The sequence below is a fragment of the Entamoeba invadens genome, assembly GCF_000330505.1.
Source record: "Entamoeba invadens IP1 unplaced genomic scaffold scaff_1105074725273, whole genome shotgun sequence".
Classification (NCBI taxonomy): Eukaryota; Evosea; order Mastigamoebida; family Endamoebidae; genus Entamoeba; species Entamoeba invadens.
Genome location: NW_004191876.1, coordinates 90,517 through 103,775, shown reverse-complemented (window position 1 = coordinate 103,775; position 13,259 = coordinate 90,517). Strand labels below are relative to the sequence as shown.

The window sequence follows — 13,259 nt, the reverse complement described above, 5'->3', positions numbered from 1 at the left end:
TGGAAACCTGTCTCGGGTGGTAATGAACTATTCTAGTACTATAAACAAATGATCTGAAATAGAAAATGTTATTTGGAAATGCCGAATATTTTTATTCGATTTTTGTGAAATGACCCTGCAAATAAATCGAATAGAAGCTATACTGTATAGTAAGTAATTATAAATTTACTATAAAATATTTTTTCAAGACAGGTTTTTCCAAACACGACAGCTTTTTCGCATGACTGTATTAGTTTTAATTAATAAACTCAATATATAACTGTATTAACATATAAATTATTATTGTTATTTTAATGAACTATAAAAACATAGTAAAAATTATTTCCATAATTACCTTTTACAGAAAAAGTGGGATCCTGAGAAAAAAGGGGATGCTAATCTAAATATTAATTAATTTAATATTATTAATAATAAATAATTAATATAAATTTATTCTGGTTTTTTCATTTTATTATTTTTTTGATTAATAATTTATATTAAAATCAATAGTAATTTTATTATTTTTCAATTGAAATTAACCAATAGTTACGAGCATCCTCTTTTTTCTATATTTCCTCCTACTGTAATGAAAAAAGTAAAAAAAAAGATAGAATCTTCATCTTCGTTTTGATTCTCTGTTTATATATTTTTACCTCTTTTTTTAAGTGTTACTAAATTATTTTAAAATTAATTAAAAAAACAATTTATAATTATTATAATAAATTAACGAGTAATAATTAATTATTTGTAATTCTATTTAATACGACTTTAACTTTAAAAATATCCCGAAATAACACGTAAAGTTCATTTAATATTATTTTGAAATATTTCAAAAGAGTTGTCATTATTAAATATTGCAACCATTTTCTATTATTTAATATTCAATTCTAATTATGATTTAACTTGATTTTCCCATTATTTACACAAGGAAATAAGCTACATTTCAATAAACATACCATACGTAATTTTTAAACTCTTTTGAATTGCCTGTTCAACAGACAACCAAAAATGTGTTTATAATTGCCAACTAAAAATAATCAATTGGATGCCATCATTGTGTTATCCACTTCTTCTTTCTTTCATTGTCTATTTGGCATGTTCTGTTGGGTGTGGGTATGATGAATGTTCTTATTGTAATTGGGCAAATACATGCACTCAGTGTTACTCAGGGAGTCATAGGGATGCAGACTTTTCTTATTGCTACAGTTTGTTCTAAACAAAGGAATATACCCATGTTGATTTATAGAATGTCGAAGAGAGTGTAAAGAATGTAATGGAGAGCGGGTTTGCACCCTTTGTGTAGATGGGTATTATCTGTTACAAGAAGGAAGCGATTTACAGACATGTAGGCCCTGTTCCATTGGTTGCAAAACATGTACATCAGTGAACCAATGCAGCTCTTGCGATTCCTCCTTTTTCTTAGATACAAAAACACAGAAGTGTAACAGTTTGTTCCATTTTATTACTATTTTTATTTACCAATGTAATTTACAAAAAGAGTGTATAGCCGGATGTGCAAGTTGCTCTCAAAGTGACAAATGTGAAATATGTGAAAGAGGCTACACAAATATCAACGGACTTTGTTATGATTGTTCATCATATTCATGTATGACCAATTGTCAAAAGGGGACTTTTTTATCAACGACGGGATGTTTGTCTTGTCCAAGTCAGTGTATTTCTTGCACCATGTATTCACAATGTACTGCTTGTAAGGATGGGTATTACCTTTCCAACTCCGGTGAATGTAAAACGTGCAACTCTGCGATGTCGGGGTGTTTAAAATGTTCGAGCCAGACTACCTGTTTAAATTGTGGTCAACATTACCGGTTGCTTACCGATGGTTCTTGTTCGAGTTTGTTGTTAATGTTTTGGAATGAGAGAATCAACAACACAATAACACAAAGAATGTCCAGATAATTACATGACTCCCGGGGTTGACACATGTAGCAACAAGAATTACCCACGCAACTGTATGTCTGGGTACACCGACCCCTACGACTACTGTGAAAAATGCCCAGACAATTGTCATATGTGTACCACCTTGAAACATACATGTGTGACATGCCAAATGGGGTATTACCTAAGCGGTTCAAATTGTAAAAAATGTGTAAGTGGATGTGATTATTGTACAAACGAAAGCAGTTGTGTTCGATGTAAAGTTGGTTATGTCAATTGGGGTTCATATTGTGTACCGTGTACTCAATATGAAGGGTGCAAATACTGTCAAAATGAATGTAAACAATGTGAAAATGGATATTATTTGTCAGGCTCAACATGTGTCAAATGTGCAAATTGTTTGATGTGTGACAGTGGAAAATGTCACGTGTGTGCTTCAATGTATACCCCTTCAATCGGTTCTTCTTGTGATCTTTGTGAAAACGTTATTTCTGGATGTGTTTCTTGTTCGTCGACATCACCAACGTGCTTAAAATGTATTGAAGGGCAAACACTGTATGATAATAAGTGTTATGAATGTACCATCATTAATCCCCATTGTACCACATGTTCTATAACCTCACCGTCTTGTTTAAAATGTGATGAAAATTACAATTTGGTGGATGCCAAATGTGTGTCTACATCAATAGCAATACCAAATTGTATTGTTGGAACGCGAGACGAAAACAAATGCGTTAAGTGTAATACAAGTTATGTATTATCCACAGATCATTTTTCATGTAATTTGTGTTCTTCTGAATTCGGGCATTGTCTTTCTTGCAGTCAAATCAATTATGAGTGCACAAAATGTGATATAGAATATGGGATTACTTTATCATCAACATGTTCGTTGTGTTCAGAAGATGCGACTGGTTGTATTTCTCCTCAAAATGGAATATGCCCAAATGGGTTGTCACCATTTGACAATTTCTGTTTTGATTGTAAAACAAAAATATCCAATTGTTCCTCGTGTAGTACAATTTCATGGCAATGTGCGGACTGTGATGCTACTTCCAACTTCACAAATCTGAATGGGGTTTGCACTCTTTGTGATATTCCAAATTGTTTTAAATGTTCTTCATCTTCATATGAGTGTCTAGAATGTGGAACGGGATTTTATGTTGAGTCTGGAAATTGCACCAAATTGTGTGGAACAGACGAACTTTGTATCAAATGTGAAAATGACAAATGTTCTCATTGTAAAATTGGGTATCATATCAACGAATATTACGAATGTGTTGAATGTACTGATACACTCTGTACACTCCCTGAAAATAATATGTGCAAACCGGGTCAATTTCTAAGTAAGGGATATTGTTGGGAGACTTCTCTCTATAAGAAAAATTGTGAATATGCGAATCCATCATATGACAACTGTTTGTACTGTAAAACGGGCTTTGGTTTCAATGCCACAAATAATTGTTTACCTTGTGAGTCTGGGTGTGAGTCTTGTCTCTATGACTATCAAAAGTGTATAAAATGCAAAAGCGGGTATGTAACAAAATCCCAAAAGTGTTATCCATTTACACGAGAACTGTGTGACACATTCAATGATAAAATTGGTTGTGAGGGGTGTAAAGACACTTTTAATATTGTCAATGGAAATTGTGTTACTAACACCGAACCAAACTGTCTGGTTTCTAATGGTGATTCCTGTGAAATTTGTGATAATAACTATTACTACGATAACTCGTCGAATTCATGCGTCTTATACACAGAAAATGTATGTCTTTATTTAACAAAGTCAAAGTGTATGTTGTGCTCTGATGGGTATTATCTCAAATACAATGACAATGCAAATGAATGTCTTCCCTGTCCCGCAAATTGCACAACTTGCATATATGACCAATACAGTAGCAAAGTTCTCTGTTTAAGTTGTTCTGCTTTGTCGCACTACATCGTTGATGGAAGTTGCGAAATCAAGCCTTCCCATTGCATAGCCACAAGTTTAAAGAAATGTGATATATGCGAACAAGGATATTACATTTCAAATACAAGTTGTGAACAATGTGCCTCACCATGTGTCTTATGTTTAAATAGTTCACTGTGCACAAAATGTGAAGGTGATTATGTTCTCCGCAATGGAGTCTGCTCCAAAATACAAAATTGTACGTCCATTCAAAATGGGGAATGCTTACTGTGCGATGATGGAAACTACCTGACCACAGACGGCGGATGTTCTTTATGTGTATCAAATTGTAAATCATGCAAAACGGAAACAGCGTGCAGTCAGTGCAAACCAGGATATCTACTCACAGCAGACTTCCTTTGTAAATTACCCCAATCCATAAACTCCAATGTTACTTCTGTGCTCTCCACTGGTGTTGTATCCACAAAAAGTGAAATTTATACGCGCATTGCTGTTACAAACTGTATGGAACAAACTGAGAGTGGGTGCATCAGATGTAATAAAGGGTATTTCATTGATAAAAATATGTGTAAACAATGTTCGCAGAATTGTACGTATTGTAACAATTATAATGAGTGCGTCACATGTGAAAACTCAATGAAACCAAACACAACGACGTTTGCATGCGAGGTTGTGACTGCAATACCAAATTGTAAGCTAATGTTCAATCTCAAAGCAACATGTGCAGTATGTGATTCGGGTTACATAAAAGATAATCAAGAGAATTGTGTGAAATGTGATGAGGAGTGTAGCCAATGTGATAAAACACCAAACAATTGTATTTCATGTTCTTCAAATTATTATATGAAAGGTGGGAAATGTGAGTTAACGAGCACAATAAAACATTGTCTTTTGGGTGGAAAGGTTGGATGTGATTTATGTGAGATTGGGTATTACAACACAATTGATAGTTGTTCTGTGTGTGATGTAAAATGTATTTCATGTAACAGTTCAACAAGTTGTATGTCATGTAAAGACAATTATATACTCACAAATGGTATTTGTGATGAGCTGAATATAATTAACTTCTGTTCTTCTTCGCATGATGGGATTTGTAACAACTGCAAGGAAGGGTATCACATTACAAGTGCACATTTGTGTGACAAAGATACAAAACTTGGTCTCATTTTAGGTGCATCCATTTCTGCCTTTATCGTATTACTTCTGTTAGTAGTTATACTTACAATGATTGTGTTCTTCCTTTTAAGGAAAAAGAAAGAGGACATGAAAACGTTATTTAAAATGAAAGACTCAAACATCACTTTCGAACCAATTCCAAATAAGAAGATATGTACTAACAAATTGATCCTTCACTTCAACGAAGATAGCGAATTTATTGATGTGTGCGAAGAAACAAGAGAACTTCTTTGTATTGGTAACAACTGTAGTCACACGCTCAAGCTCCAGCTTACATCTATTTCTTTAGAACGCTGTGAAACATCTATAACCCCGGATATAGTAGTGATGAAGCCAGGCGAAGCTTGTGAATTTGAAATAAAGATCAAACCCTTGTGCACCTGTCGAATAGATTCTAGCATCAAAATTGTGTACGTTGATCTTAAAACAAGCCAAGAGAATAGCTGTGATATTAAAATAGATGTGCAGACCAAACTCACATCCAAGTTGGATTATTCCGAATTAGAACTCGAAAAGAAGCTTGGTGAAGGTTCTTTTGGTGTTGTCTATAAAGGCAAATTCCGTGGAGATGATGTCGCAATCAAAAAGTTGAAGACGAGTGAAGACTTAGCGAATGAGGCGTTGGATGAGTTCGAACGAGAAGTTTCGATGTTGGACAAATTCCGAAGTGAGTACATCGTTCACTTCTATGGTGCTGTTTTCATTCCAAATAAAATCTGTATGGTCACTGAATTTGCAAAATATGGGAGTGCACGTGACTTGATTCTTGATACAACCATGACAAAACCAGACTATCCCATACAACTCAGATTATGTCTTGACGCAGCAAAGGGGGTACTTTATTTACACACAAATGGTATCATTCACAGAGACATCAAACCTGACAACATTTTGGTATTCTCGCTTGATCGCACTGAAAATGTTATTGCAAAGCTGACTGATTTCGGGTCTTCAAGAAATGTGAATTTGTTGATGACTAACATGACCTTCACAAAAGGTATTGGCACCCCAATTTATATGGCTCCTGAAATTTTGCAACAAGAAAAGTACAAGAAGTCTGCCGACATCTTTTCATTGGCAGTAACAATGTTGGAGCTTACAAAATGGGGGGAGGTTTACGAAAAGTCGCAATTTAAATTCCCATGGATAATAGCAGAGTATGTATCAAACGGGCTACGTCTTAATCGTCCAGAAAATGTTAAAGAAAGTATTTATGAAGTGATTCAAAAGTGTTGGAAGCACAACCCAATCGAGCGTCTTGAGGTTAGTAGTGTTGTATCGAAACTCCAAGAACTCTATGAACAAGAAGAGTAACTATTTATTACATGAAAACTATTTATTTTTACTTTAAGTTTCCACTTCTTTTTTCCTTTTTATCAAAGACATACAAGCGAAACTTTTATTGAAACAAAAACGAATAAAATATACTAAATTTGATGTATTTTTGATTTACTTTTATTATAGTTAGGGCTGTAAAACCGGGAGAATAACAAGAAGAGCTGAACTATAATTTAAATAAGGAATTCCAAGTTGTCCATTAACTATAAAAGATGAATCTTAAGAAAATACAGTATCAATGCAGAACAAGTTGATATCTAACACTTTACATGAACAAATCCCAATGTACCCCGATGTCGTCACCGCTTTTATTGACCAAATCAAGAAGTTCCGTGAGTTCTTGGACTCTTATGGAAAACGTATTTTGGTACCACTTGGCTTTTACAATATGATGCTGAGAACAAAGCAGCCAAATTACAACTTGCCTGAATATGAAATCGACTCAATCATACCAAGCTATCAAATTATTGTCGATTTGAATGAAGACTTCATTGGTGTGTTGAACGATGCAGTTGACGCTGCACGATCGGCTCAACTTGAAATCAGTGAGAAAGATGTCATCCCATGCGAGACTATTGTGTTTGACCAGATACTCGACAGCCTCTTTGCAATCACAAAAAGAATTAGCAGAACGTATACTTTGTATGCGATCGACTATCCATTTGCTTTAACAAAGAACACATTTTTAGAGAAGAATCACTCGCAATACTTCGGGCAAACAAGAAGAATTCAAAAGGCATCAGAAGCAATGGGGTACTCATTGGAACAACTTCTTGAAGGGATCATGAAATTCCCAATGACTTTGTACATTGCTTTTAAAAGAATTTTTGATGGCATTCCGTCGATTTACAAAAGATGGGCAGATATGTACAAAGTGCTTATGAGCATTAAGAAGACTTCCGAAAAGACCGAAGACACTCTGAATGATATTAGAGAACATCTTATTGTTTCACAAGCCAAAATTGATATCAATTTCAATGGCGGAATTGCTACTGAAGAACTCTATGACGAGAACAGAAGGCTCATCAAATTTGTCGATGGAGAAGTCACTGACATTCAAACGTTTGATTACGACGGCTCCCCGATGGAACAGTCCCTCTTTGCTACAAAGGAAAATAAAGAAGTCAGGTTCTATATCTTTAATGATACTCTATTTATGACAACACAACCAAAAAGATCAATTTTCAGTGTGATCACACACTCTTCTTTGAAGGGGATTTTGTTCAAAAAGAAGTTTGCCTTGACGCAATGCACTGTAAAGGAAAAGCCAGACAACAGAGAGTTGGAGCAATACTGTTGTGATTTAATTGAAGACACCCCACAGAAGACTTTCTTGACCATCAAGTTTGAAAAAGACCCGGACCTGCAACAGTTCATTCAGAACTTTTCATCTGCCAAATTGGCTTTCTTGAAAACGCAATGCTTTGGGATCAATCCAAAGGAATTTGTGAGTAAAGTGAAATCAGAGAAGGGTAGACTGACTCCACGCTTTTTCAATTACTGCACCAACATTATAGCGACTCGTGGTATAATGGAAGAGGGAATTTTCAGAATTTCATCCGAGCAGAAAAACATCAACAGACTTATTTCTCGAATCGACCAAGGCGATTGTTACTTTGAAATTATCAATCCCCATGACGCCGCTAACTTGATCAAAACTTATTTAAGAACACTTCCACAAAGTATTGCTGGCGACAAATTGGATGACTTCATTGATGCCATTGCATCGAAAGAACCCATCGAAGAGACCAAAAAAGTGTTTGAAACGATGGATGAGTCGAATGTCGCTGTTATGTATATCTTTACCAAACTGTTGATAGTAGTTGAGTCCAAGAAAGAGATCAACAAGATGGGTATCGACAATTTGTGTATTGTCGTTGCGCCAACTTTCTTCTGGAAGAAAGGAGAGATGCAGCGCCAAAATGGCTTTGAAATCGTCCAGTTTATGATGCAACATCAAGAAGTTTTTGACGTTTACAAAGAGAAAGTGAACGCCGAAATTCAGAAAGATCAAGACCGTATGAAAAAGGAAGAAGAGTTGTACCAAGAAACTATGCAGATCGCCTTTGAAAAGCACTGCGAAGAAGAGAAAAAACGAATTCAAATCACTGACGAGAAGCCGACGATGACCATTGACGAGTTCAAAAAGGCGAAGTTACTTGAACTTCTTGAAAAAGAGAGAGCCGAGAAAGCTGCTCTCAATGAAAAGAAGCGTCTTGAGAGAGAAGTCAAAGAAAAAGAAGAAGAGGAGAAACGGAAAGTTCTTGAAGCGGAGCGCGAGAAAGAGCGTCTTGAAGCTGTTGAACGACAGAAAGAGATTGACCGTCTTGAGAATGAAGAAGCTAGAGCGAAGCTCGCTCGAGAAGAGAAGCGTGCACAAATCGATGCTGAGTTAGCAGCAATGGAAAAAAAGGACAAAGAGACTGCTTTAGAGAATGAGCGGAAATTGAAAGAAGCCGAATTGAAATTGGTTGAAGAGAAGTTACGTCAAAAAGAAGCTGAAATGAAAGCACAAGAAGAAAAGCGTGCCAATGCTGCCAAAGTCGTAGGGATGTGTGCTGTATGTAACACAGAAGTTTACAACACAGAAGATTCGATCAATGCGGGCAAGCGATTAGTCCATGAGAGGTGTTTTGTCTGTAAAAAGTGTAAAGTGCCTATTGAAGGGAGATTTGCATGGAAAGATGATGTTGGAGGATTTGTATGTGCTGATTGTGTTGCCAAAGCAAATGCGTCCGCTGGCGTTCCTTCTGATAAAACATGTGGAAAATGTGGGAAAGAGATCGAAGGGAAAATGTTGAAGGCGATGGGAAAGTTTTGGCATCCCGAGTGTTTTGTTTGTTCGATGTGTGGTGGGAAAATCTCGGGCGGATTTGGTAACTTAGATGGAAAGCCAATTTGCAAAGAGTGCAACGCCAAACTTTAACAAACTCGTTCATTATCCGTTTCGTTTGAATATATTAGTCAATATAATACATTTTATTATAAAAATAATTCAACATGTTTACAAAGAAATTAGAAAAGATCTGTGAAATGTACTCAACACATACAAATGACAACAATCAGACGATTCAAATGTGAGGACGTCTTTAAGTACGCAAACGTGAATTTGGATTATTACACAGAGACGTTCCACTTCCCATTTTATTTTGAGTACTTGGCCAAGTGGCCGAATTTGTGTTATACTGCCAAGAACTGTAATGGTCGATGTGAGGGGTATCTGATTGGGAAAGTTGAAGGGAAGGATGAGAAGCACCACGGACACTTGACTGCCATAACAGTGTCCAGAGAGTTTCGAAGAATCAGACTGAGTGAGAGGCTAATGTATTGGCTCAGGCAGATCTCTGAAGAGTTTGTTATTTGAAGCGATACAATTATAAGTTGTTACTAATAAATTATTAATTATAAATTATTAATTATAAATTATTAATTATAAATTATTAATTATAAATTATTAATTATAAATTATTAATTATAAATTATTAATTATAAATTATTAATTATAAATTATAAAATTGGAGTGAACGTGACAATTCAGGTCAAATGGATATTACGTGGACTTATTTGTAAGAAAGTCGAATGATGCTGCGACGCGAATGTATCACAAATTGGACTATGTGGTGTATCGAGAGATATTGGAGTATTATAGCAGTAACAAAGAGAATGCATATGATATGCATTTAGCATTACCAAGAGATGTCAATAAAAAGTCGATCATCCCACTTCCAAAGCCGATCAGCGTCGACGAGGCAGACGATTTGAATTGATTTTAAATTGCGTTAATTTGAATCGAAAAGTTCAATTATCCAATTTAGAGACGTTGAGAGCGTTGTCTTCATCATACAACTGTCCCTCTTTCCCGGTGTTAGTGTCATTAATGATCAATTCCCCATCATCGTCGTACTGTTCGACTTTAAGTTCGGTGTCCAACTTCATTATCACTTTACTTTCCGTGTTTTCGGTGTTTTCTTGTGATGGAAGGCATAAGATCGTTAAGAAGAAGCAATACAAATTCACATATGCCATAAGACCAATGAACATATCTATGTGTCATCACCAACTTGTTCTTACTATCAAAGTAAAACAAACTTGAAACCATATATCCCGAGAAATAGACCCCAATAGCGACCGACGCTATAATGATAATACAGCCAAATGTCACAATCCCAAAGATCAAAGTCCTGTTCTTGTTTGGGCCACTCATTTTTCGTCTCTCGGAGAATGACCGGATGACATCAAAAGCCAACCAAAACAAATACGCCAAGATGGCGAGAAGAAATGAAATACCAAAGACAATAGTCATCACATTTGAGGTAAAGTGACTATTCAAATTCACCGTCATTTTGACTGCAAGGGTCGATCCAAAGGAAGTGCACCCAATCACTATTCCCATAACTGCCCTTGTGATCAATGGAATGAATCCTTTTGCCTTCTCTGGCTATTTGTGAGTTACATGTCACCACTTTATATAACTATTGATCTATCTCAACAAACTCTTCTTAGCAAGTTGAAGAAAGCAAGTATATAGAACATCATATATCCTAAGAAGAACGCCTCAAAGAATGTGTTGACCATCATAAAGAAGGACGCCTGAGTCATATATTCTAAGAAACAGAACGGGTTGTTGAAGAAAATCAATCCGTAGATCAGTAGTGCTGTAAGTACCTCTTCAAATGGCCATTGCTTCAACATCACCTTTCGAAGGGACCACAAAAAGAAGACTAAAACGACACAATTGGCAAATACAAGGACTAATCGCCAGATGACTTCGTACATCGTCGATTTCGAATTGTACGTATCGATAGTCAGATAAAATTCCGCCTTTTCCATACTCTTTGTTGATGTCGAGTTCATTGAAAATATATCAAATCGCTCGTAAATGCTTGACGAAAATCGTCTAAAGAGTGAAAAGTCAACGTCACAGTACTTATTCAATCCTTCGCATTTCACGTTGACTTTGTGTGCTCTGACCAACACATAATTGGTGCTAGCAATGTACTTCATATCAGTAAATGGTTGAAGGGAGTAATCGAAATCAAGAGTGACTGTAAGTTAGTCCATACGGCAGTTCTAAGTCATGTGAGATGTGACTTCCATAACGTTAGAATTTAACAAACATTCATAACTCTCCTTTGCACTTGTTGTAAAAACATTTTTAATGAGGAGTTTAATGTTAACATCTTTATTAAGTGGGCCAAAAGGACCCAACGCTATAGAAACGTTTGGTTTTGTAACCTCTTCCATTCTCGTTAATGTTGCGTACGAATCCCATCCTTTACATTCTTTCTTGTCAAAAACACCTGCATAGTTGTTCGAGCAATTCCAAAGACCTTGTGTAGTCGTTAAATATCGTTTCGGAGATATGAAAGAGACAATAGTGATACCAGTGGTGAACAACAAAAATACCAGACCAACAAAAAGAAGGCCTGGTAGCGATATCGTATTCATCAGTATGCCGTTCCTCTTCTTTTCATTTTGAACTATTTCTTCCATCTTTTGTGTGAAAATTTCAAGTTCTGGTTTGACCAGCATGTTCCCAAAAAATCTGGTCTCGCTTTATTATCTTTTTCAGCCACTTCATAAACTCAAAAAGTTTATTTTGTTATAAAACAAGTGTTTGGGTATAATTTGAGTATGGTATATTTTACTAGTAAGTGTTGTGTTTAAAATAATCTGTTTGGAAATTAGTTGGTTGGTTTTTATAACATAGTGTAGTACTTTCAATAGTTCTTTTTACATCTAAAGTCTGTTTTCTATTTAGCGATATTCTAAAAATATAACAAAAAAAAGAACTAGACCGAAAATATTAAACCATTATTTACTATACTCAATATCGCTAATTAAAAACCATAAACTATTAATAAAATTGTCATTAATTAAAACTAATGATAAACAAATCTAGAGCATTGACTTTTTTCCAAATCACTTGTTGTCGTTTTAAATTTGACCCAAATGATAATTTGACATGTCTACTCGATCTAATATGACATTTTATTCATTTTGAATAGTTTAGTTGACTAATTTATTTCGTCGTATTCACATTTCAAGACCAACGTATTCTTTGTTTATGCTTTATAAATTTTTCAGTTGTTTAGCCATTTTGTTTTTTGTTCTTTTTAACACATATTTATAAAAAAAGAACAAAAAAATATAATACAAACCATTTTTTAGAAAAACTACTTTATTTTTATTATAAATTATAATACTGTTATTATAAATAATAGTAAATAAAAAACAGACTTTATTATATCAATCAAAAATAAATTATTTATTTTATTTTCAATTATTTTATTTGTTTCATATCAATCAGAAAATTTTCCCTAATATTGTTTTTTCTAATTAATAATTAATTATAGATTTGTTATTATTAATTAAACTATATTTTGAAAAACAATACAGAAAACAAGCTCTTCCCATAAGGCTTGCTTGAAAGACAGTTTTTTATTCTTATACAATTAAAAAACTACACACTTACAAACTTATTCTTTTTTGTCAATTAAAAACAAACTTAATTATATATATATTTTAATATTTTGAACAGGAATTGCCCGATTTTCACAAATAAACACGTTTAATATAATAAAACAATTAATTTATTGTAAAATTTGTCATTATAATAGAGATTTTTCTAAAGTCTTTGTATAAAATTAAAAAAAAAAAAATTTCATATAATAAATTGAAATAGCCAATGTTGTAGATTTTAATTACAAATATGTTAATCTCATTAATATTTTCAGTCCTTTTGAAAATAATGACATTATAAAAAAGGCATATTGTGATAAGTTGTAATACATTAAAAGTTTGAGAAATATTTTCAATAAAAATATTAGTTTGGTGAAAAAACAATTCAAAATGTGAACGGTTGTATGACAATAATTATAATTATTTAAAAGATCAAAACAGAAGACGTGTAATAAAGTCTATAAATAAAATAAATATAAAAATTGAATACGTCCTTACA

At 34.2% G+C, this 13,259-nt stretch overlaps 4 protein-coding genes across 4 annotated transcripts; 3 read left to right on the top strand and 1 right to left on the bottom strand.

Moving 5' to 3' along the window:
- Positions 1-1,024: 1,024 nt before the first annotated feature.
- EIN_296680 (protein serine/threonine kinase, putative) lies at positions 1,025-6,274 on the top strand (the record flags this gene model as incomplete). Its single annotated transcript, XM_004185656.1, has 4 exons — positions 1,025-1,184; positions 1,226-1,426; positions 1,478-1,831; positions 1,884-6,274. The coding sequence occupies 4 exons, from the start codon at positions 1,025-1,027 to the stop codon at positions 6,272-6,274; spliced, it is 5,106 nt and encodes a 1,701-aa protein (XP_004185704.1).
- A 262-nt stretch (positions 6,275-6,536) lies between these two features.
- Positions 6,537-9,224, top strand: EIN_296670 (RalA-binding protein, putative; the record flags this gene model as incomplete). The annotated part of the gene is made up of 1 exon (XM_004185655.1): positions 6,537-9,224. The coding sequence occupies one exon, from the start codon at positions 6,537-6,539 to the stop codon at positions 9,222-9,224; it is 2,688 nt and encodes an 895-aa protein (XP_004185703.1).
- A 126-nt stretch (positions 9,225-9,350) lies between these two features.
- On the top strand, positions 9,351-10,065 carry EIN_296660 (N-acetyltransferase, putative; the record flags this gene model as incomplete). The annotated part of the gene is made up of 2 exons (XM_004185654.1): positions 9,351-9,649; positions 9,837-10,065. 2 exons carry the CDS (start codon positions 9,351-9,353, stop codon positions 10,063-10,065), a joined length of 528 nt encoding a protein of 175 aa, XP_004185702.1.
- Positions 10,066-10,096: 31 nt separating this feature from the next.
- EIN_296650 (hypothetical protein) lies at positions 10,097-11,791 on the bottom strand (the record flags this gene model as incomplete). The annotated part of the gene is made up of 4 exons (XM_004185653.1): positions 10,097-10,341; positions 10,388-10,736; positions 10,793-11,343; positions 11,416-11,791. The coding sequence occupies 4 exons, from the start codon at positions 11,789-11,791 to the stop codon at positions 10,097-10,099; spliced, it is 1,521 nt and encodes a 506-aa protein (XP_004185701.1).
- Between the last annotated feature and the right edge of the window lie 1,468 nt (positions 11,792-13,259).